We start from the raw sequence: 22,877 nt of genomic DNA on the forward strand, positions 1-22,877 counted from the left end.
ATTTAATTGAAAATGGATGGTGTTTTCTCTTTCTTTTGGTAAAGCAGTTAGTAGTATTATTTAGTGTACAATTACATACATTGTGTGTTATGCCTATGTATTTGGTCAATCCCTCAAGACACCTGACTTGACAGGTGTCCGGTCTCACTATCAATAAATGCATTGGTCTCTCACATTGATCCATGAAGTGATGAGGGTTAATTATACATTAAGGTACCTGAACTATACATAAATATGAAATAAATATAAATTCAATGATTTATGAATGAACAATGAACTAGAAAGGCATTTGGAGTGCACGTACATCCACCAACGCCAAAACACTTTCTTGACATGGGCTCTTGAGCAGTTCCTCTCTACAGATGACCCCATGTTTTTTTACATTAGTCCAAACTGGACAAACTAAACATATTTTGAGTTTTTATGACAACTGAAGGTTTCCACAGGTTCTCGTTCATGTTTGGAAGGGGAGGGTGAGGTAAGGGGTATTCAACTGCAACATGCAACTTCACCACAAGATGTCACCAAATTCTACGCACTGATCCTTTAAAGAAAGTGGGGGAAAAAAATTGTTCAGCCCATTTATCTGAATCTGCTACAATATGTAACTGATCCTTCCTTGGAACAGGCCCCACCTCTCCACAGAATGTTGCAGAAATTAGTTCACTACTTTTTGTGTTGACTAACAGAAAGACAAACACCTCCTTTGGGGAGGTAATGAATTCATCAAATGGGACATTTGACATACATTCTTTGAAAGAAGGCATATTACTGTTACCTTTAGGAAAAAATATGTAACATGCAGTTGTAAAACAAGGACAGACCTAATGAACAGTTTTAATTTTGACTTACAAGTATGTGAACAGGTTGACAGTAGGATCCAAAAACTCAAAATGCTGAAGGCAACATCAAAAAAGTTGAAGTTGGCAAAACACTCAAGAAAAATCACTAAAAAAAACTCACTAATGAACTGATGAAGAACTGACGAGACAAACTAGCCCTGAGCAAAGAGAAACACAGACTAAATATACAAAGTTAACAAGACACATGTGAAGGTAATGAAGGCGGGGCTGGTCATCAACAGACAAACGAACCAAACAAAGACAGGAAGTGAAATAAGAGGACACACAAGGAAAGACGTTTCAAAATGAAACTTCCACTAATAAACTCAGAGTGCAAACATTTACATCCCAAAAATAAACCGAAGGAAAACAACAAGGTCAAAGTCCATAAAAACAATGAGTCCCAAAAAAATTATCCACACATTAGAAATCCAAAAGGTCTCCAAGGTCCAACACAAATCAAAAGCCTTACAAAACAACAAGAACACAGGGGTAGAATCATGACAACTAGTAAGTTGTACTCATTATTTGCTCAGTGGTTGATACTGTCTGTCTGCTTGCTAGTCAATCTTTGGTCCAGGGTAAATGTTGTATAACAACTGAAAAATGGCCATAATTAGGTACATTTTTTATTCTACCCAATGTTTTTGTTCAGGGCTAAAAACTTTAAATAACATACAGCTTAAGATGTTGTGTTTACTGTTACTGAGCAAATGCTAAACTGAGATGATAATGCCAAAAAGCATAATGACATGAGCTCCTGACCCTGCTAACTAACTATTATCAATGTTAGCAGCTCTATAGCGTCACAGAGCTATTCTGATCTGCTAATCCTCTCTTTATCGCACTTTTTCAAGCGGCTGATGATAACCTGGACTGTGAATGTGTCATCACATGTCAAGTAAATATAATTGATAATTTGCCGAGATGCCAATGAAGACAGTAGATTTAGCACATGAGGTACAACAGAGAGGACGCAGATCAGCCTCTCACTACGGCAGCAGTAAAGGCCTTCAGGTGATTATCTGTTGTCTTCAAGAACACTGCTTACCTGACAGCGATCACGGATTATAGCCATAACTCATACTAAGAGAACACATGCCATTACCAAAAAGAAAATTACTGTCAAATAATCAACAATTCACACAATTTAGATGAAACACATCAGTGAAAATATCACTAGGATTATTTTATATTAAATTTCTGCCAAAAATCCCTTTCACCTAAATGTTGCACACTGGAACTTTAAAGGGACTGTTGAACCTCAGTGGAGGTTTGCACTCTACTGAGTGCAACTCTAGTTTCCATAGTTTTGGAAATCCATATATAATAATATCAGAATTTAACAACTTTCAACCTATGTTTGGTCTTTAGTTTGGATGATATGCTTAATACTGCATTCACCAGTTTTCCTCAGAAGATGAATCGATTCAGTTTTAATTTTTATCTGACCTATTTTATTCCATGGATTTGATTTGTTATATTGTTTAATGTATTCTTGCATTTTATTCTTTAGTTGTATTTTGATTGTTTTGCAACTTTGCACAACAGGCACTACAGGGTTTAATGTTTGTAGGACCTGAATGCAGATGACAGATCTTAACAGCAAATAAAAAAAAAAAGATCAAGTAAACAGCCTTGCAGTCACTGGAAGACTGTAACTGAAAATCCCAACCTCCATTAAAAAAGTCACAAATGCTAAATAACAAAGTAGAGTGACGACAGTGAGAGAAACTGAAACACTAGATCCCAACACTGGAAACGTGGACAGACGACCTGACAAAGGGAATATGGGAGGCAGGGATGGTTGAACACAAGTAAAACACATAAGGTGCAAACAATTACAAGGGCAGGAAACACAGGAAGTAAAGCATGAGAGACACAAGGAATGGAATTTCAAAATAAAACATGAACAAAGAAGTCAGAATGCAAACAAATATCCAAACACAAAGCGCAAATCCAGAAATCCAAACACGAAGAAAGTTTTTACACTCTACTAGTTTTTATTCACTTTATATTTTTCCTGTATTTCTTTTTACATTTCCTGCAATTATAAGTATTTCTTGTTTATTTGCTATTATTTACTCTTGCTACATGTAACATCATAAATTTCCCCATTGTGGGATGACTTAAGGATTATTTTATTTTATCTTAACTAAATCACGTATTTTTTATTGATTGTATTGCCAGTGTGTTGCATGTTCCAGTGGCCTCTGGTTAATTTCTGTCTCTGCTTTAATTACATACAGCTAAACTCCTCCAGCATTAAACGAACACTTCATTGGCTATGTCACACCAGGATTTCCTTTACCATGCCTTCTCTTCTGGCTTCACAGCAGGGTATTGATTCAGAGTAGCTCCACTAATTCAAGCGTATAGAGCAGTGATTGTTTTGCCTCTGCTGTCATTATGGGAGAGACTGAATGTCCTGACAATCAGTTTAGCACAAATCAAACACCCTGCCCACAGTGGTCATCCTCTCATTCAGACACCCCATCACGTCACCTCCTTATCAGTCTGCCCCCTCGGTCGCTTTACAAATATTTGTGACCAGTGGAGAATGAAAGTTCAAACATTAGACTGTGTAACGGACCTATACACAAAAAAGGTGCCCGTCACAATAACCCATCACTGATATATATATAAATATAGCTTTGGATAAGGGGTTCCAGGGGTTCATTGTTCTTCTGTATATAATATTTAATATATGTAGTATTTCTATTTCACTGTATACAATAAGTCCATTTTTTATCTTATTCATTCTGGATTCTGTTTCTAATCTATTTCTCACTCAATTTGTCCATACTGGCACTGCTGTGTCAATCTTAATTGACGGCAATTAAGGTACATCTTATCTTATATAATCGTATCGTATCATAACCCAACATTACTGTATTTTATATAATCTAATTTGATCTTTTCTTATCTGTGAAGAACACTGAGCCAAATTCGAGGGTAAAAAAGCAGATGTGAAAATGCAGACCAAACTGTAATTTCTCTTTGACAGAGTGTTACTTTGCTACAGGAGGTTTGTTCATGTAAATGTTCGTTGAGAATGTGCAGACTGAACCTGCAGAGACACACGCCTCAGTCATTCATCGCAGCTGCCTGTCAGTCAAGTTTCAAAGGCAGATTTAAATGCAGAGCCGTGCTCGACACCCGGATTGTGCAGCTGTTGGTCTACTGTCAGGACAACACTTAAACGCATCACGACGGCTGTCACATCAGTAATTGGTCCGGCACATGACCCACAGTGCGGAGGATCAGAGTGAGGACGCACGGCTCTGTGGCGCTGTTCCGCTTTCAGTCAGTGTGAGAGGCGCGCATCTCTCCAGAGGCGCACAAAGGCTCCGCTGGATCTCATCTCTCCTCCACTCACACTCACTCTGCGGCTGGAAACTGAAAAGGCAACGCACGGTAGGTGAGAGGCATTTAATCTCATTGGAGATGCGAAATTGGGAATTGATTTAATAATAACTAAAAGTCACTGGAGCAATTATTTTGACTTGAAAAGATAAAGATGGATGGACTGTTGCGCAAACAATTTTTTTTTCTATTTATACATCTCTTAAATCACGTTTTTTTTAGCTTGAATTTAAAAGATTTGGATTTGTTCATGGTTGTCCTGTATGTTCCATAGGGGCTGTACAGTTTCCTATCAACTGCATGGGATCTAAAGTTGTAGAGAGACAGTAAATATTTATAGTATCATACAGTGATGTGTGTTGAACTAAATATCTCAATATTACTGCCACCATGTTGATATACTTTTAGTCTTGTTTGCAGAAGGGATACAGAGGTGTTAATATACAATAGCCCTATATAGATACTGTGTCTTCGGTTCACAGTAAAACCTGCTGCTGATTACCCTGTGCAGACAGAGTCATGACTGAGGGGGATTTCAGTGACGACATTTGAATTTTATCTGTGGTCAAATTTCCTGAATGTTTCTTATTTTGAGTAGTATTATTAGAAGATCTGGACAGGAAATTCTAATGTGTCACTGCTGAGTGACTTTATTTCACTGTTACGTCACTGTGACGCACCCTTTAAGTTCCACCTGCTGGGTTTAATGTTTTTTAAGTGGATGTGAATTGAAACCAACACCTGCTGTGCTCCATGTGCACACGCCACATCACTGTAACTCCACTGACGTTATTGAAGGGACACATTGTGATACTGTGACAAAAGACAGTTACTATTATACAGTGCATCTCTCTTTGAAGCTTCATGCAACCATGTGAATTATAAATGGATAGAAGAAGAGCCTCATTAAACTGAGCAGTTTATCTGCAGTTTCACGTGGTTGTAAAATTATAAAATGGAACATTTCTATTGAATTAATTGTGCACAAAGAGTGTTCATTTCTCTCAGCATATCAGCAGAAAATATTTCAGCTGAAAAGAAAAAGATGGAAATTATGCAAACATGCACCAATTCTCCATCATTGCAGACTATTTGAAATTATTTTCTCATTGGACAAATCTTTAGAAATACTTAATACTAGATTTGGATTTGTTCAGATTGTCCTTCGTGTGTTCCCTATTGAGACTGTACATGTTTCGCATGTGTTCTTAGGAAGAGAAACAGTCCATCTGTGCACTGATGTTTGATGGACTAAACATGTGCAGTGCTTCATACTTCATTGTGCATATTGCTGCGAGCACACACTGTATTGCAATGATGATTTCACACCTTCAGGTCTTCATCAGTCTTCTGGGATGGAGGGCACAGGCAGCGGCTGGGTAGCTGAGCTCACCCCCCCATGCATGATGCTGCATGATGTGAATGGGAATGACAGCGGCCAGGTCTTTGAGGTGGCGCTGCACAACAGCTCCTCCAAGCGCAGTCCCCAGTTTGTGGGCGTTGAGCTGCTGCAGTCCTTCAAGCCGCTCATCATCCCCTGCTACACTCTGGTGGCCCTGGTGGGCGTGTTTGGCAACTACCTTCTCCTCTACGTCATCTGCTGCACCCGCAAGATGCACAATGTCACCAACTTTTTCATCGGGAACCTGGCCTTCTCCGACATGCTGATGTGTGCCACGTGCGTCCCCTTCACGCTGGCGTATGCCTTCAACCCACACGGCTGGGTGTTCGGGCGCTTCATGTGCTACCTGGTCTACCTCATCCAGCCTGTGACGGTGTACGTGTCAGTCTTCACTCTCACAGCCATCGGTGTGGACAGGTACGTCACAATAAACCAGGTGACTGTGGACAGACAATAAAAATATGCACGGTTGTTTGCATGCATGTATCTCTCACTGATGCCTCATCAGAAGAGCAAAAGGCAAAACAAATTCTTTGGTTTTTCATCCAAACCCACTTAGTCACCTTTCTACAAACTCCTTGAAAAAAGGTGCATCATGCCTCTCTTGAAGAAAATTGCCTCAAATTGCAGATGCAAATGTAAGCACCTGGATAGTGGATGCTTTCATACCAGCTCTGAAAAGAATTGAGCGGAGACATTACAGGCATATATAATCATAGTGGGCAATGATAATTAAAATAATCCCTTGAATAATGTAACACGAGTCATGGAGTGTATTGTGGTTTTTGATTGAGAAGGAATGTTGAGTTGTTTCAATGATAACAGACCTTGAAGTGTTTTTCTCTCTGAGCTCAAGAACTCTAAACCCTGCTGTCATCTAGAGGTCAAATGGAACCTTTTCACATTTTTTACTTGAAGAAAATTGATACCAGGATACATTTTGTAAACGTGCCTTGACTAATTTATTGAGAAGAATATGTTAAAAAACAAAAGAATCCTGTAGGTCACAGGCACTTCACACAGTTGCAGGTGCACACATTAGCAGCTCTCTGCTCAATATTTCATCCAAAACATTCTGAATATTTAATGGATTTTTTGCACTGTGCTGCTTTTATTGAGTTTTAATCACGTGTTCACTATTTAGGCTTCATTTGTAAAGAGGTTGTAATGTTTCTTTCATGGCTGCTCACACTACAGCAGCTACAGCTAGAATCCCTCCTTTGAGTCTTTTTACAAGTACATCTCTTGAACAGAAAGAAAGGAAGAGGGCTTTATCAGACAATACTAAAGACTGTACATTTTCCCCATTGCTCGTTGCATCAAGCAGGAACAAATCCAGCCTCATATGCTGACCATGAAAACAGCAGCGGATCTGAATGGTGATATTTGTGAAGATAAAACATTTTTCTTTTTCTAAGCTACACAAGGCTGTTATTATCTGTGGTGCTACAAACACTGCACTGTCATTTGCATGTTATTCTTTGAAATTGAATAACCTGGCATGATCCCCCCCACACACACACATTTAGACAGGACAGATCTCATCTAATCCCACTCTCCTCCTCTTCTTTCTTTGCAGATACTACGCCACAGTGCACCCTCTGAAAAAGCGCATCTCGGTGTTGGCGTGCACCTACCTCCTGTCTGGAATCTGGCTGCTGTCCTGCAGTCTGGTGGCTCCAGCTGTGGCTCACACCTACCACGTGGAGTTCAAGAACGAGGGCTTCACCATCTGCGAGGAGTTCTGGATGGGCCAGGAGCGGGAGCGGCTGGCCTACGCGTACAGCACCCTGTTCATCACCTACGTCCTGCCTCTCTCTGCGCTCTGCATCTCTTACCTGTGCATCTCCGTCAAGCTTCGGAACTGTGTCATACCCGGCCACCACACCCAGAGCCAGGCTGAGGCCCAGCGCATGCGCAAACGCAAGACCTTCCGCCTGGTGAGCCTGGTGGTGGCAGCGTTCGGCATTTGCTGGATGCCCATCAGTGTCTTCAACGTCCTGCGTGACATTGACATTGACTTGATTGATAAGAGGTACTTTCTGCTCATTCAGCTGCTCTGCCACCTGTGCGCAATGAGCTCCTCCTGCTGTAACCCTTTCCTCTACGCATGGCTGCACGACCGCTTCCGCGCAGAGCTCCGCAAAATGTTCACGTGTCGCCGTCGCATCGGCATCTCGGCCAATAACTGTGCCACAGCCAGCGTGGTTTTGTAAAGCTCCTGTGTTCCGGGCAGCTTGTTGTTTAAGTCTTTTCTTCTTTGGACAGACTTCACTCATTGTGTTTCTGGAAACATGCAAAATGACAGGATTAGATATGAGGAAGATTCTCAAACCATCCACACTAAATTTGGTTCTGTTGTTTGCTGAATACAAAGATGGACAAAATGATAGCTGCCAAAAGGGAAACCAAAACATATTGATCGCCATCTGGTGGTTGGCTGCAGTATAGGTTATTATCTCCGCCTCCTCCATGTAAGAGGACGGGACATGGTCAAAACTGAAAAAGTACAAAGAAAGGTTTCTCTACGATGGTTTCTGTCATTTTAGGTAAATCTAGTCACATTGATGTTTGTTCCAGTGTAAATATTTCCAGTAAGTTTGTATTTCATTTGTTATTTATTGTTATTAAAAGTGGTTGAAAGTCATGATTGAGAGCTGAGATTGACTGGATTGGTCAAGCGTGTTTATCGGTGTGGCTCCATCCACCGATCGCTACTACACACACTCCAAATGCGTACGATACATTCACATCCAGGAAATATGGCTTCATATCTGGATGGTGGGAAGTCATCCATCTTTATATAGCCTACAGTCTATGTGCAGTCTCCTTACTGTGACTGTTCAGATCAAGATTTAGAGATAGGGGCAGTAGGTTACAGCTGTTTGTAATGCTCACAACATTCTTCAGACACATTGACTCAAGTGAGATCACTCCAGGCAACTAATAATATTCTGGGTTTTTCTTTTTCTGGGCTTTAAACAAATGCAGTTGTTCCGCTGGAGACCTGTAAACAGTGAATAGTACACTACAGATTATATCAAATTAGTGGAGTTCCACTTTAAACCCCAACAGTCAACTGCCATGTGTCTTTAAAAACAAATGCAATCCTATAGAGTAGCATGCTTTTCGTAAACTAAGAATTAACTTCCCTATTTTCTAAAATAGTGTCTTTAACATGAGGTTTATTGTAGAAATTTTTTTTATGATTTAGTTTGTGTTTGGACCACAAAAAACAAGATTTTAAACAAGATATAAAAAAGTTTAAATTCTGCATTCTTATGACAGATCTCATGAAAAGACCTGGAGCAACAGTGCATTAATTCCTCTCTCAGAGTTCCCAGGCCTTCCTGTTGGTCTCATCATCAAGCCCATTCATTACTAATTAAGACAAGATACTTTTAAAATGGGTCCTCAAATATATTATCTCATTTTCTAATTAAGACAAGATCTTTTTTTTTTTTAAATTACCCGGTAGTTTTATGTAAACATCACACACTGAGTAAATTGTGAATTTGTCTGGGACTATTTCCAGCTGTGGATTTGGTGCGTAAGCACTAGCTTGTTGGATAAGAATGGAGGTCTGTGGCACTGAGTAATAAACTACAGTACATCAGTCTTTATGGATCAATTCAGTGTGGTTCTGTCTTTTTAAACTGGAATCTGTTGATGATAACTATCCCTCCCCAAACGTAACCCATAGTCACAAATATACAGTCTTGAATTTTTATTTCCCTTTCAAAAACTTTTATTTTTGTAAATTTGTATACAGGAAGCTTGATCAACTTTTTAACACAAAATCAGAACTGAAAATAATCTGAATGGACAGGCAATGGGAAAATACATTTCATTTAATTTGTTTCTTTGAAAATGCACATGAAATAATTGTAAGCAATCTCAAATACAACAGTCTGGTAAAATAATAAGTGTCTCTATTTAAATTTTAAATCAGCATCGCTCCTTCGAGAAGTTTGACATGGACTGAATGATTACTTTCATGTCGGACAAACATCAAGAAATATCGAGCTGTACATTCTGCACATTGCTGACGTTCTAGCCACAGTAAAATAATAGAGGGAGCCAACGACTCTCCGCCCAGCAAACATAAAAGTCATGAAACATTTTTTGAAGGCACAGCTTTGTACATTCTGAAAATGTAATATTGCTTTATTTGCCAAGACATCAAAGAGGATCATAATGTGAAGGCATAGATATAGGTTTTCATTCATGAGAGTAATTCAAATACAAAGACCTGGCTGGTTCCCCTGATAATAAGGTTTTAATCATTTCTTTTATATAAATACAACACAAATATCATAATGATCAAAATCTTACATTATTATTAAAGAAATTTAATTCTGTAAAATTTCTTGCATAATATTTTATTTTTCACCATGTGCACCGGCTAGATTACAACCACATAAAGAAGAGTGAAAAAAACGTGTTATTCAAAGGCTGTACAGTATTTGGTAGCTGGTTGCTTTTATTGATTGCTGGTTTTCTTAATAAAAACCTCTTTGAAGCAAAAGTGTAGGCACAATAACTGTTTAAGGACTGGAAGACCAGCTGACATTCAACTGTGGTGAGTGAAACAGGTGAGGAATGTTGAATTGTCTGGTTAAAAATACATGGCTGCAAAATGGACTCACAAACACAGTAAAATAAGACTTAGGTGAAGGAGGCAAAAGAAAGAAATGGGCACTTGTTTTTTTACATAATCTTAATATTTAGCTGATGAGGGAAGAATTCATATTATTTGCAGGAATGCTGAGTAAATGTACTGGAAATATATTTAGAGACATTAGAGATTAGACAATACTAATACATTCTTACCTAAAGAATATGGAGCATGTATTTGGAATGGTCGTATGTGGTTGTGTATATGGTCATGCATCACACAAAAGTTACACAAAGCCCAGTGTGAAGAGTATACTAAATAACGCTCAACCCAAGTTTCAATCAAGTATGATATATAAAGCAATATTCTGAAAATATTTTATTGTAACAATCAAAAGCAAATTCCAGTACCTTAGTGTCAAAACAAATACATTCATCTACTTTTATAAAGATGTTTACTTGCTTGTTATAAAGTAATTATTAGTTCAGAGATATTTTCCAGCATTCTGAAAATTCATCAGACTCTGAAAATTAAAGAAAGTGCATATGCTCTAAGACCTTCATGGAAACTGTGTGCCACAGTGACAATGTGCACTGAGAGAACATGATGACACAGTGACAACAGTCGTACTCACACAAGAAAAACAAAACTGGGTACCCGAGTGGGACTCTGTCGTTCCAGCAGCCACGACCTTACACTGGCTTGTTGGCGTTTAAGGCTTGCAGGATACTGGGCTTCTCCTCGATGACGCGGAGCACCAGGTTATCGATGTACTCTTCCAGCTCCACGATTTTAGCGTCCTTCTTGGACAGGTCCGTTTGCTGCTTCACTACCAGTGTGATCAACTCCCCCTGGGTGAGCTGAGTGTAAGGTCCACTTTCACCCGGGACTGCCACCTGAGGGACGCAACAAAGGTCAATACAGTTAATATAACTATTTATTGATTCAGTTGAACTGTAATTAGCTCTTTGGTTTATCCCCAGAGAGAATAGGCTCAAGAATGTTTCAACAGAGATTTAAAAAAGAAATTGTTACAAGTTTACTTGACTTTTCTGTAGATTTCAGCCAAATCATCTTATGAGCAACTTCGAAAACCTCCAACACATAATAAGGAGACTTTTCATCATGAATTTGGTTCAAACTTCAGGTTCCAGGGGCAGGATTAAGGCTGTTAACTGCAACTGACATTTTGTCATTATGTTAAAGTTTAAATTCTATAAAGAGTTCTCAGAATTACCTCAAAAAAGGTAAATACGTAAGTAGATTATGTCACACTGTGAAACGAGATTTTATTCAATGCATTCTTACTTCAGGACAACATGATTGATAACTTGCTTTGAGGTGACATTTCAGATCCCAGTGTGTTATTTATGTCATGACAGTACCTTAATCTTCCCCGGTGTACCGTCCCGGACCTTTATTTCCTTCACAGTTTGGGCGCTGGTGGCATGCTGGCTCTCAACAGAGGTCAGGGGCTTCACGGGATGAGGCCTGTAAAGAAAGCACATACATTATCATAAAGCACAGAGAGAGATCACAATTTCACATTCACAATTTCCTCTAGTGTTTTGCAAATCATTTCACTCTGATCCATGTGCACTTTTCAGAATTCAACCCAAAATGAGGAATGGAAGCCAAGAAATCACAAGCTTTCAAAGCAGTCACCCCCAAAGTAAATCCTAATCCTAATACCTTATCTGCCTCCCAATAAAACAACAGCAGCCATGTGCAAATCTAAGTAAACAGTCCAAAAATGTATTCTTTGTAAGGAGCCTCTTCAATCTCACCTGCGTGCCGTTAAGGCTTGCCCACCTCCATTGCTATTCTGAGCACTGACAGACTGAACCTCAGACGGTGAAACCCACGATTGCAAAAATGTCTTTCCCCCAGACAAAGCCCCTGGTTCCTCCATAATAACATGGAGGGGCTCAGAGGAAGTCAAAGCAGAGGGAGCAGCAAAAGGGTCAGCTCCAAACTGATCCTCTGCTCTGTATAAACTGCTCTGTGTCCTCACATCAGCTTGAGGCTGAAGTGCGACAGGCTCCTTCCTGACATCGTTTGTGACGAGATCTTGCTTAGCTGCCGTTTTGGTTGTTCCTTCTTTAGATGCTGGTTCTTTTTGAGACTCAGGACCTTTTTCATCCGGGGGAGTTTTTGATTTGAGACTCCGTCTCTGTGAATTCTTTCTTTGGAAAGCATGAAAGCTGGCTTGCTCTGAGTCATAATCTGTCCTTTTTTGACTGTGGTTGTTTGAATCGCTGCCACTAGAACGAACAAAGGAATCTGTTGGCTTATCTTGACTAAAAATGTTATCAAGATCATCGGCTGTCATTCCCTGATTTTCAGGTTTCTGTTGTTTCTGGATGTTGCCAGTAAAAAGGTTCCTCTGTGCCTGCGGCTCTCTGAAAATAAGCTCATTGCTGGGGAACGGGTCAAACTCTACCAAGTTTTCCTTTGCCTGCCCGCTCTTTTTGTCCATGCTTTTCACACTCTGACTAAATAATGTTTGGGCATTAATGTTCTTATTTTGGTCTGCAGCAGAAACTTCTTTCTGGGTTGGCTCTTTGCCACTGGCCCTCTGTCTGGGTTTAGCTGTGGGTGCATCTTTCCGCTGATCTTCTGGTGAACTTGTATCCATTTGGATACTTGGTCTAAGTATAGCTGCAGGTGATGGCTGCAACGCCTTCCTCGCTCCTTCACTGGACATCCCAGAGAGACTTTCTCTGCTTGAGAAGTCAGTGTTTCTAGATCCTGGCATTGCAGACGGATTAGGTCTCATGCCAGACTGGTGGGCAGTGTACTGGTTTTGACTGATTGATTGAGGAGATAAGACTGATTTAGGGGGAGCTGGGGCAGGAGCCTTTTTTATTGACACAGGTTTGGTCTCAGGTTGTGTTTGATAATCCCTCATGGCAGGACTCTCTGGCGATGTGAACGTCCTAGGACTCGGTTCATGCTCCCCTGGGCCATCCACACTCATCTCTGGACCCAGAAGTTCAGGTGCAGTGTCCCTTTGTCTCTGATTGACTTCAGCGATAATATGATCCCATCGAGTTTGCCCTTGTACTCCGTGCCTCTTCTGTGGGAAAAGGGATTCATAATCAGGAAGTGGTATAGATATTTTTTTGCCTTGTTGCGATCCGTCTGCCTCTACATCTGAAGGACTTCTCATCTCTCTGACAGAAATGTTATTTCCTCCTGTTTGGTTCCCATGTAGATGATACATAGGTGGCAAGGGGGCTTTATTCTTCTTCTCCGACATGGTGGGTGAAGCTCCTTCGAATTCCACAGATGACAAATCCTCTGTGCTCCCACGAGGGGAACCAGACAGGCTTTTCCTTACGTTTGGTGGAGCCAAGGATGAGTGGAAGTTGGAGAAACTATCAGGGGACTCAGACGGAACACTAGAGAGGGTGGACTCAGAGGCGGCTGGGGAAGGACACAGCTGACTGGGGGTTTGGCAGTCAGGGGGTTCAGACTCCAGAATTTGAGACAATCTGCCAAGGAGTGAAAACAAAGGCCTACGGGTCAGTGTGACCATCACATTATCTGAAGTCACTTCCACCAATGAACAACCCATCACCAATTTAACTTGAATCTCACATGTCTAGAAGTAAGTCAATAAAAACAATTTGATTGCCATTTACAAATGCATATAATGTAGCGCTTAAAAATCAACTCACTTCATGACTAACTTAGATCTTATTAAACTGAGAATATTTCATCTGTGATAACAAACTTGAAATCACAGTTAAGAAATGTCTCTTAAATATAACAAACTCACATAAAATGCTGCACTGTTCAGTGTTAACAGCCAAACTACAGACTACATTGATATTCACATCTTGGAGGTCCTCTTTCTATTTTTAGCTGTCCGATATGTTAAGCACAATTTGACATTTCTGCTGTAAGATTATGAAACTTTGATCATGCTAGATAATCCAACATGGCATCAAAATGTAAGAAAATATACAACACAACTAAATACAATTAATCTGCCATCGAGCAAACTTCCTTGAAAATGAGGACCACTGTAATAACCATGACAACAGCAGGTACGAGTTTCTTACCATCACCTTTCCAAAATTTAAAAATACAATCCAGTCCACAAGAAAGTTTAAAAAGATCCCATTAAAAGTAAAATCCGATCACCAGAAAGTCACACTATGGCTGCGTCACTCCTTATGAAGAGTTCACAAGCTGCTCCACAACATCTTCACACGCTCAAGCCACACCCAAGTTCTCCTCTGTGCTGAGACCAAACTGGTTAAACAAGTCTGTCAACTACAGGATGGAATTCAAAGCTTTGGTTATTCAAGACACTGACAGGGTTGAGGCACCAGGAACAAAAAAAGGGCGGAGTGTAGTGGAAGTTTCACTGCTGACATCATGGTGCAGGAAGAAACTTAATAATCAGAGCACTGAGCACTATTTGGGATCACTTAAAGGTATAGTTCGCACAAAAATGAAACGTCTTAGTGCTGACTAGATAACAGAGAAGAGAACAAAAACAACGCTTCTTTATGATGCACATACTACTTAAAAAGCATCAGTATGTGCAGGTACTCCAGTCACACAAGTCTAAGAATAGTGAAACAATAGCGTACCCAGCATCCCAAGAATGAAATAATCACGACAGCACTTTTTTATGAGCATATAATGCAACAATATGAAAATAAAGCATACCTGGGTTTGACTGCAGACACTTTTGCATTGCGGTTGAGGAAGAGCATTGCAGAGGGGGTTTGAGGATTGCGGCTGGATTTCTGCTGATCAGTTGGACTTTCATTACTGCTGACTGGAGGATCTGAGCTGAGAGGAATGTCTTCAAATGGGTTAGTGGAGCGGTGGGAGATCGGTTGATCAAGATTGCTTGAGTTACTGCGAGGGGCTGTTTCAGGCAACTCCTCTTTAGTTTGCTGCTCCACCTCCTCTTTTTTCTCCTCCTTCTTTCTGATCATTCCGAACAGAGTTGACAGCCTGTCACTCATGGAGGCCTCCTCCTGTTGTTTCTGCTCCTCTGACTTACGACGCTCCTCCTCAAGCCTCTGATTCTCCGCTGCTTGTCGCATCCTATGCTCTTCCGCTTGCTTTCTTCTCTCTTCCTCCTCCTCCTCCCTCTGTTTCCTCCTCCTCTCTTCATCCTCAAGGAATCTTCTCTTCCTCTCCTGTTCCTCTTGATATCTGCGCTCCTCTTCCTCCTTCAGTCTCCTGGCCTCTGCCCTGTATTTCTCCTCTTCCTCCGCCCTCTTTGCTTCTGCTATGTGCCTCTCTTCTCCCTGCCGTCTCTCTTCCTCCTCTTGGTGGCGTCGTTGTTCCAATATAGCTCTGTCTGTTGATTCATGTCTGGAGGTGGGGGTGGGGTCAGGTACATTTCCGAAGGAACTTGCAGAGGCATCAGAGGTGAGTTTGTGGACATCCTCCGCAGAGCCTTGGCCTGAGCTGTTCAGACTGAGTGTAGATCCACTTTTTGGCTCCGTCTCCTCTGCGTACACATGACTGCCGTTGATGCAAAGGTTGTTCTGGTCACTGTTGCTCTGCTTGGAGCGACCCAGTAGGGAGAAAGGACCCTGAGACACCTTGCTGTCAGAGCTGCCTGTTCGCTTGTGTCCCAGGAATTTGAATTTCTTCTTCACTGTGGGAAGAAAAACAGAGAAGCCTGATGTCATGGTTGAAATGCAAAACCACAAAACTTACATAACTTGCACTGCAGCAGAAGAAAGACAGAAATATCCACAGACAGAGCACACACAGTAGAGAAAGGTTATATTACCTTCAGGTGAGTCTACATTGAGGCCAGATGAGCGACTGCCACTAAGAGATGAGTTCCTCTCAGGAAGAGTCCCCAGTGTAGACATGGACTGTGAAATGTTCCGCTGCAAGTTTGATTTAGGTGCAAAGAGGGATTTGAGCTTTGATTTCTTTTTCACTCCTGAAGACTGATTGAGTGACTGAGCATCAGCCTCTCCGTCACTGTCAGTAAGGACCTGGCTGACGGAGGGAACAATGGCTGAGGCAGAGTCAGAGAAGCCGTCCTTCTTCTTTCCACGGACTTTGTCCTTCAGCTTGGAAATGCGTGAGCGTGGTTTGTCTTGCATAGAAAGGTCAAACATGCTGGCCGACATGTTGTTTCTCATAAACTGTATATCTAGCAGCACTTCCCCTCGCACTTTATCCTCTTTTCCAGACTTGTCCACCAGCTTGAACCAACTGCAGAGAGAAAAAAATAAATAAACAGGTGGTTGATGTGAAAGTTTTGCAAAATCACAGAAAATGTCTTCAGAATTAATAAAAGGATCAAAACTTTCCCACCACACAGTTTACTACATTGCAGCAGGTAGCATGTGAATTGGTATCAAGACACAAATGACATGACTCATACAAGTTAACATGTGCAGGACACAATTATTAGCGGTTTGACACATAATCAAACAACACTTGTGATTAATTACCAATTCATTGTTAATCAAGCAGAAATGATAAACAGTCCCTTTTTGCTGGGAGTGTTAAGTGTGTGATGAGTTGAGCCTGACTGATTTTTTGGGGGATGATACTGATACAGATGTAAAGGAGTAAAACATTTCTTATACTGATATATTGGCCCATATATCTAAAAATATATAAATACTGGGAATAATTATTAAGATGTCGTTATCAAACCCCCACAGACTTTATTATAAGAAACTGTAAATAAAAAGATAACACAAATACAACCACATATATAGAACTTGATTCAAGAAAATAAACTTACATTTTTTTAAATGTAAGCTAATTACACCTCTTTTGTAAGTTAAGTTTTCCTTACTGGCAAATAATCAGCAAAAAAAAAAACACCAACCGATATATGGGTTAAAGATGAATGTAATAAACTACATATTGTAAATAAATACCCAACATATATCACATGGTTCCTTGACTCTGACTTCAAACTCTTTATATCTGTTTGAGTTCATGTGCTGTGTCTTATTCAACCCGAGACTGATAGGTGTCATTAACCAGTGTACGGCTTGTTCCAGTTGGTCATATCATGCGACCCACAGATAAAGCCTGACAATAAGAGCTTTGTTCACACACACACACACACACACACACACCCCCCCCCAACTATGTCCTCTGTGTTGTACAGCATCAGCACTTATTGTCTGTAAGGGGAAGGTAGGAGTGTTCTGGAGAGCCCTGTCTAAAACCATGCCAACACAAACCATTAACATCATTACATGCAGATGCTTTCAGCTTGTGTTATTAAAACCTTGCTATTAATAGATGCCTTAAAGAGATAGTTCACCAAAAAACAATATTTACTCATTATATACTCACCACTATACAGATGGAGGGGTAGATGAAGTGTTTGAGTCCAGTCCAGGAGTTTCAGGGGTAAACAGGGTTGCAGCCAAATCTAAAAGTGTTTTGTGGACTCATACACTTTACCCCCCCCCCCCCCTCCATCAGCATGGTGGTGAATAGATAATGACTGAATTTTCATTTTTCAGTGAACTATCCCATTAATACTGTAGACGAGGTGCCCATTATGGTGAACCTTTCTCCTCCTGAACTCTTCTGATCCACAGCGGGGTACTTACTATTTCACTCCAAGTAAAGGTGAATTCCTCTTAAATCATTTTGTAGAATAATACTGTATGTGGGTCCCATTAAAAATCATCAACATTGAGGGAAATAATCAGGGGTATGCTGAGAATATCTATTACCGAATGCAAATATAAAAGTGACAGTGAGCAGGCAGTTAACAGCGGGTCATGTGGAGTTCGCAGCTGCAGCATTTATATTCGTGTCATCATAACGCAGACATCCAGACATGCTCTTCTAGGGATAACAGTCAGGAAACAAGCATGGGAGTGAACCAACATTCCTCAAACGCTTTCAAACAAGCAGGGAGGTGCTGTTCAGTATGTGATGAATGTTACGCTGAATATAATTCAAACACTCCTTGTTTCCAACCCTAAACCCAACCTGCCAAGTCAAACAATCGTTAACCAAGTCTCACCACGAGAACAGAGATCAAGCCAATCAAGAAATGGATTGTTCTTGCTTATTATATCAGAGTACGCATTTAGGTTGACTATAAAAACACAATGCAATATGACAGTTGTTAAAAAGCTGAGGGTGTGCATGTTCTGTCCTGTATGATGCACACCGTTCCTGCTGTACAGGTTCCCTTTGTTAACTGTCAAGGGCACTTCTTGTACATGCGTAATGATTAACAAGCCTGTGTTTACCCTAATGGTGTTCTTCAGAATGAACTCAACCACTGAAACAACACAGGGTAAATAGAGTAAAACATAGATAGATTCCATGGAAACATTGTTTAAAACTCACAGAACTAATTTAAGAAGATTTATAACTTTTCAATTAATATGAAAATTTTAATATTCTAAAAGCCAGGGCTGCAGTTATATAAATTGATATTTAGCTTGGACTCACTGGCGGTGACTCTCGTACTGGGTGAACACAAATCTTACGTCACTGAGGGATTTATTTTTAGTGCCACTGATTACAAAATAAATATTGTGGCTCTCTTGTCTGTACAAATGAACCTGACTCTCAGCTCTGTCACTACTGCAGCTGCTCTAATATCATTACTCCAAAATATCTGCTGCAGATGGATGACTATTTTTGAATGCATTGGTTTAGTCATTTTTTAAGCAAACATTGAGAAACATTTACAACTTCAATCTTTAAACTGTGAGATTTGTTTCCTTTGGGGTTTAAACAAAAGTTCATACAAAACAAGAAATATGAAAATGTCAACCCAACAAGAACAACTGTGAGAGAAAACAAACAATTTCATTGTTGATTCATTTTTAAGCATTGTTATGCAAATATTAGGGATACATGTAAATATGTAAAAAATTATATTGAAATTATTTAAATTTTATATTGTAGCCGTGATGAGTTGCGATCTTAGTGTGAATATTTGCATTTCATTTTGATAAAGAAATATTATGATGATGATAAAACCTTTAAACCTTTGCTGGCGTCTCCTGAAACAACCATCATCCCTAAAAACTGGAGAATAAAATTTGTAGGACACTTAATGTCTGGAGCAGCATAATGAATCATTTAAAATTATATGAATCATTTTACCTTAATCAAAACATTGGAGGTCCAGCAAATTGCACTTGGTCATATTGTAATTTTGATAATGAATAGTAATGACTACAGTCCTGCAGTGAAAATGTGAGTATTACAGCTTTTCTCTGCTTTACATTACTTTAAACTGAATGTTGCTGTATTTCAGACTGTTAGACAAACAACACAAACCATCCCTTTAAACTAACTTTAAAATGTAATGGCTATTTTTCAAACTTTTTTTTACAATTTATAGACCTAAAGATCAATTTTCAATTAATCGTGGAAATAATCAAATTCTCAAAGTCAAGTCAAATCTCAGCTTTAAATCACTCCATGCTGAAAATCTCTCTAAACCTATTCTAACTCAGTATAAAACTAACCATTTTAATTACAATTTCCCAAGGTTTTGATCTTGTTTGTCTGATGTTTTGAGATAATTAATGCTTCTCACGCTCTGACAAACTCAAATGTGTGTTATAACCTCATTTCATCTCGAATGCACTCTTTTGTGTTAGAGGCAACTGCAGAGTTCCCTTTCAACAGAAAAACAAAGTTCTCAATGTCACACCCTGTATCAGCAGTACAAGGAATTAGGAGAGTAATTTAACACCACGCTTTCAGGCTACAACAACAACATCCAATACCCAGCCTGCATGTTGGATCTTAAAGGAGACGGCATGAGGAAGCCGAGCACAGGCAGCAGGTGCTCACAGTTCGAAAAGGAAAGCACAAAGAATGAACTTTGCCATTGAAGTGTAAAAACTTGCTGTGGAAACACAAGATAACATTTCAGATATGATGGTGATAATTAAGTGAATGAGGTCATTCCAGCACCAAGTCAGGACTGGCCTCTGTTAAGTGATTAGTGAGAGCACACAATCCCACGCAGGCTTTACCAAAGGTCATTTCAGCAGCACATAATTAAATATATTTCACAAATCTATTGGAAGAGATTTTCCAGGATAGGTTACAGTTGACAGTGTCTATATTAAGCCCTGTTTATATTGAAAAAGCATCTTACATAAGGGGGTGTGTAAATCCTAATTCAGCGCATAATCTAATGTTTTATTTTGAGTCTTGTTATGGCCACGTTACACCCATGTTACGTCAAACCACAAAAGTCGCTCTGACTCATTTAACACATCAGGGTGTGAGGAAAAATACTGTTGGTATATAACCCAGAGGAATGTGCAGAAGTAACAGCAGCAATGGGAAAAACAAAACAAGAAAAGATTTCCAGAAAGGCCTCAATCACCAAGCTGCCAGTAACAGTGTTGGCTTCACACCAGATTATGAAGTGAGAGAGTTTGAGGTGTGGCCCAGTGGGGAGAGGAAGACAGACGGAAGCTGAGATGAGACTTATTTAGACTGCATGGTGTCTGTTTTTCCTTCCAGACACTGATAAGAGGAGGGAGGGTACAGAGAGTTCATCACCATCTACATGTTTTTTTTTCCATTTTGTGACTCTTTCTAAGCTCACTATATTTGTACACTGTTCACAAAATGGCCATAACTTAATTTTCATTTATCCCATAAAGGAAACTTATCAACTTCTATCTATGTAATGAAAATTAAAATGATTAATATATAATTCACACGTTTCAAATTGTTTAGCTAATGGGCATAACAGTGTATGTGTGGTGTTTTACAACATTTAATGTTCAATGCTTTTTGTTACAGTTACCAAATTTGACCAAACTTTGTATTAAAAGGAGACATCAGCTAATATGAGTCAGTTTACAACTGTTTTTCATTGATGGCAATTTTCAAAGATACATAAGCTGTGTTAGTTAATCATAATGTTTTATGGTTTGGATAAAATCTAACATCAACATTGTAGTGATATGTCAGTAACAGTTGGGTAGATTTTCATTAGCCACAAAAGTTGTGTTAAAGGTTCAGTGTGTAAGATTTAGGTGAAAGGGATTTTTGGCAGAAATTGAATATAAAATAATCCTAATGATGTTTCCACTGATGTGTTTCATCTAAATTGTATGAATTGTAGTTTTCTTTACCATAGAATGGGCCCTTTATATTTAAACACTTTATATTTACATGGAGGGGGGTCCTCTCTGTGGAGGCCACCATGTTTTTTACTGTCGTCCAAACTGGAGAAAACTAAAACCTTTTGAGTTTTCATGACAACTGAAGTTCACCACAGGTTCTCTTTCATGTTGGGAAGTGGAGGGTGAGGTGAGGACTCTTTCAGCTGCAACAAGAAACCTCAACTCTAGATATCACCACATTCTACACACTGAACCTTTCATGCTTTCCACTTCAAAAACAATACACAACGTGCAGGAAAATAATGACATCTACATACAACCAGTGATCACGATCAGTCACAGTATGGTTAGGAAACAAAATTCATCTGAGGGACTTGGTCTGTTTGTAGTCAGCCACTCAGGAGGATGTGGACATATTACAAACAAGGCAGTGTTGTAAGTGTGGGCTCAAAATAATTTAAGGAAATAAATCTGAATGAATATCAACAATAGTCAGGCATGTAGCTGGGGATACAGATACACGATGTTAGTTTGCCAAACTATGTATCAGAGGAGCATTTCTCTGGCTGTGACGTTTGTGATGTAGTCTAACTTACAGTGAACTTTTGTACTGATACTGAAGTTATGTGTGTGCAATAAAGTTTTCAGACATTTCCATCCACCTGATCCTCTGACACGGCGGAACATGACGAGTGATCTCATGAGTGATGACCACATGAGGCCCACTTCACGGCGGTGACTTACTCTGTCTTCGTGCGGGACCTGTCGTCGTGCAGCTCCAGTAGGTTGATCACAGCTTGACCCAGGAACTTGTCGAGTCCGATCTGAGCCCGGTGCATCACGATGATGTGCAGGGTGCATCGCTCGGCGTTTCCCGGGTGGAAGAGCGGCAGGTCGAACGAAGCCTCCTCCTTCCACACCGGGGCGACGCTTCTCTCGGCCACCGAGGTGGAGAACTTGTCTTTGGCCACCTGCATGATGGCGTACGAGTCGTTGGTGCCATTCTTCCCCTTGACGCGGAGGTTCCGAGCCTGGTGCACCGTTACCTGAACGCTGGTGGGGAACCACTGCTGGCTCTGGTCCACCAGAGACATTTCTTAACCCCCGCTAAACTTAACCAAAGTTAATCCGGATGGTCTTGGAGGTAGTGGACACCGTCGGGCCGCTGGTTAACCTCTTCCTGGGCTGTTTACTTCACCTTCGCCGCCCTCTGCCGCTGCGGGTTCCTGTTACCTAGCTTGACTCCTGTTCAGGAAGCTCGGGCTGGTGTCGAAACACGTCTCCCTCCTCTGAGTTTAAAGTTTTAAAGTTAAGTTAACTCAAAGTCCACGTCAGTACAGGTCCGGGTAACCACACCACGACATCGCTGCGGAGTGACCGACTCTAGGAAGAGGCGAAAACACGAAGACGCAGCTTCTCCTCCGCTAAGTTCCTCACTTCACTTCCCTGATGTTGTCAGTTCCCATCCAGGATCAACACAACGCGACAGGATTGGCTGATGCTTCTGTCAGTCTTGTCAGACGCGTCAGTGATTGGACAGCGGAGGAGGTGGG

At 40.4% G+C, this 22,877-nt stretch overlaps 2 protein-coding genes and 1 long non-coding RNA gene across 5 annotated transcripts in view; 1 reads left to right on the forward strand and 2 right to left on the reverse strand.

Moving 5' to 3' along the window:
* LOC138407491 (uncharacterized) overlaps positions 1-7,384 on the reverse strand; it is a 13,128-nt gene extending 5,744 nt beyond the window's left edge. The window contains exons 1-2 of one of the 2 annotated variants that reach the window (XR_011240914.1): positions 7,248-7,384; positions 853-6,050 (exon numbers count right to left, since the gene is read on the reverse strand). This is a non-coding gene — a long non-coding RNA (uncharacterized lncRNA). Of the gene's footprint in view, positions 1-821; positions 6,051-7,247 lie in introns of those variants that run through there. The other variant, XR_011240913.1, reaches the window with a different exon arrangement.
* Positions 5,564-7,894, forward strand: prlhr2a (prolactin releasing hormone receptor 2a). Its single transcript, XM_020093727.2, has 2 exons — positions 5,564-6,027; positions 7,190-7,894. The coding sequence occupies exons 1-2, from the start codon at positions 5,564-5,566 to the stop codon at positions 7,824-7,826; spliced, it is 1,101 nt and encodes a 366-aa protein (XP_019949286.1). The 3' UTR covers positions 7,827-7,894.
* Positions 7,895-9,334: 1,440 nt separating this feature from the next.
* rab11fip1a (RAB11 family interacting protein 1 (class I) a) lies at positions 9,335-22,793 on the reverse strand. 2 transcript variants are annotated; one of them, XM_020093955.2, is made up of 6 exons: positions 22,069-22,793; positions 16,002-16,438; positions 14,915-15,863; positions 12,016-13,725; positions 11,614-11,719; positions 9,335-11,124 (listed from the first exon to the last, which is right to left on the reverse strand). In XM_020093955.2, exons 1-6 carry the CDS (start codon positions 22,416-22,418, stop codon positions 10,921-10,923), a joined length of 3,756 nt encoding a protein of 1,251 aa, XP_019949514.2. In that variant the 5' UTR covers positions 22,419-22,793; the 3' UTR covers positions 9,335-10,920. The 2 variants fall into 2 exon arrangements, with proteins under 2 accessions (XP_019949514.2, XP_019949515.2); XM_020093956.2 differs by lacking the exon at positions 12,016-13,725.
* Between the last annotated feature and the right edge of the window lie 84 nt (positions 22,794-22,877).

The sequence above is a fragment of the Paralichthys olivaceus genome, chromosome 4 (genome assembly GCF_024713975.1).
Source record: "Paralichthys olivaceus isolate ysfri-2021 chromosome 4, ASM2471397v2, whole genome shotgun sequence".
Lineage (NCBI taxonomy): Eukaryota > Metazoa > Chordata > Actinopteri > Pleuronectiformes > Paralichthyidae > Paralichthys > Paralichthys olivaceus.

Excerpts from the sequence above, each read along its gene's own strand:
- prlhr2a (XM_020093727.2), top strand. The coding sequence starts at position 5,564 with ATGGAGGGCACAGGCAGCGGCTGGGTAGCTGAGCTCACCCCCCCATGC. Across the intron at positions 6,028-7,189 it reads ACAGCCATCGGTGTGGACAG|ATACTACGCCACAGTGCACC; the intron begins GTACGTCACAAT and ends CTTTCTTTGCAG.
- rab11fip1a (XM_020093955.2), bottom strand. The coding sequence starts at position 22,418 with ATGTCTCTGGTGGACCAGAGCCAGCAGTGGTTCCCCACCAGCGTTCAG. Across the intron at positions 13,726-14,914 it reads GTGTCTGCAGTCAAACCCAG|ATTGTCTCAAATTCTGGAGT; the intron begins GTATGCTTTATT and ends ACTCCTTGGCAG. Across the intron at positions 11,720-12,015 it reads CAAGCCTTAACGGCACGCAG|GCCTCATCCCGTGAAGCCCC; the intron begins GTGAGATTGAAG and ends CTTTCTTTACAG.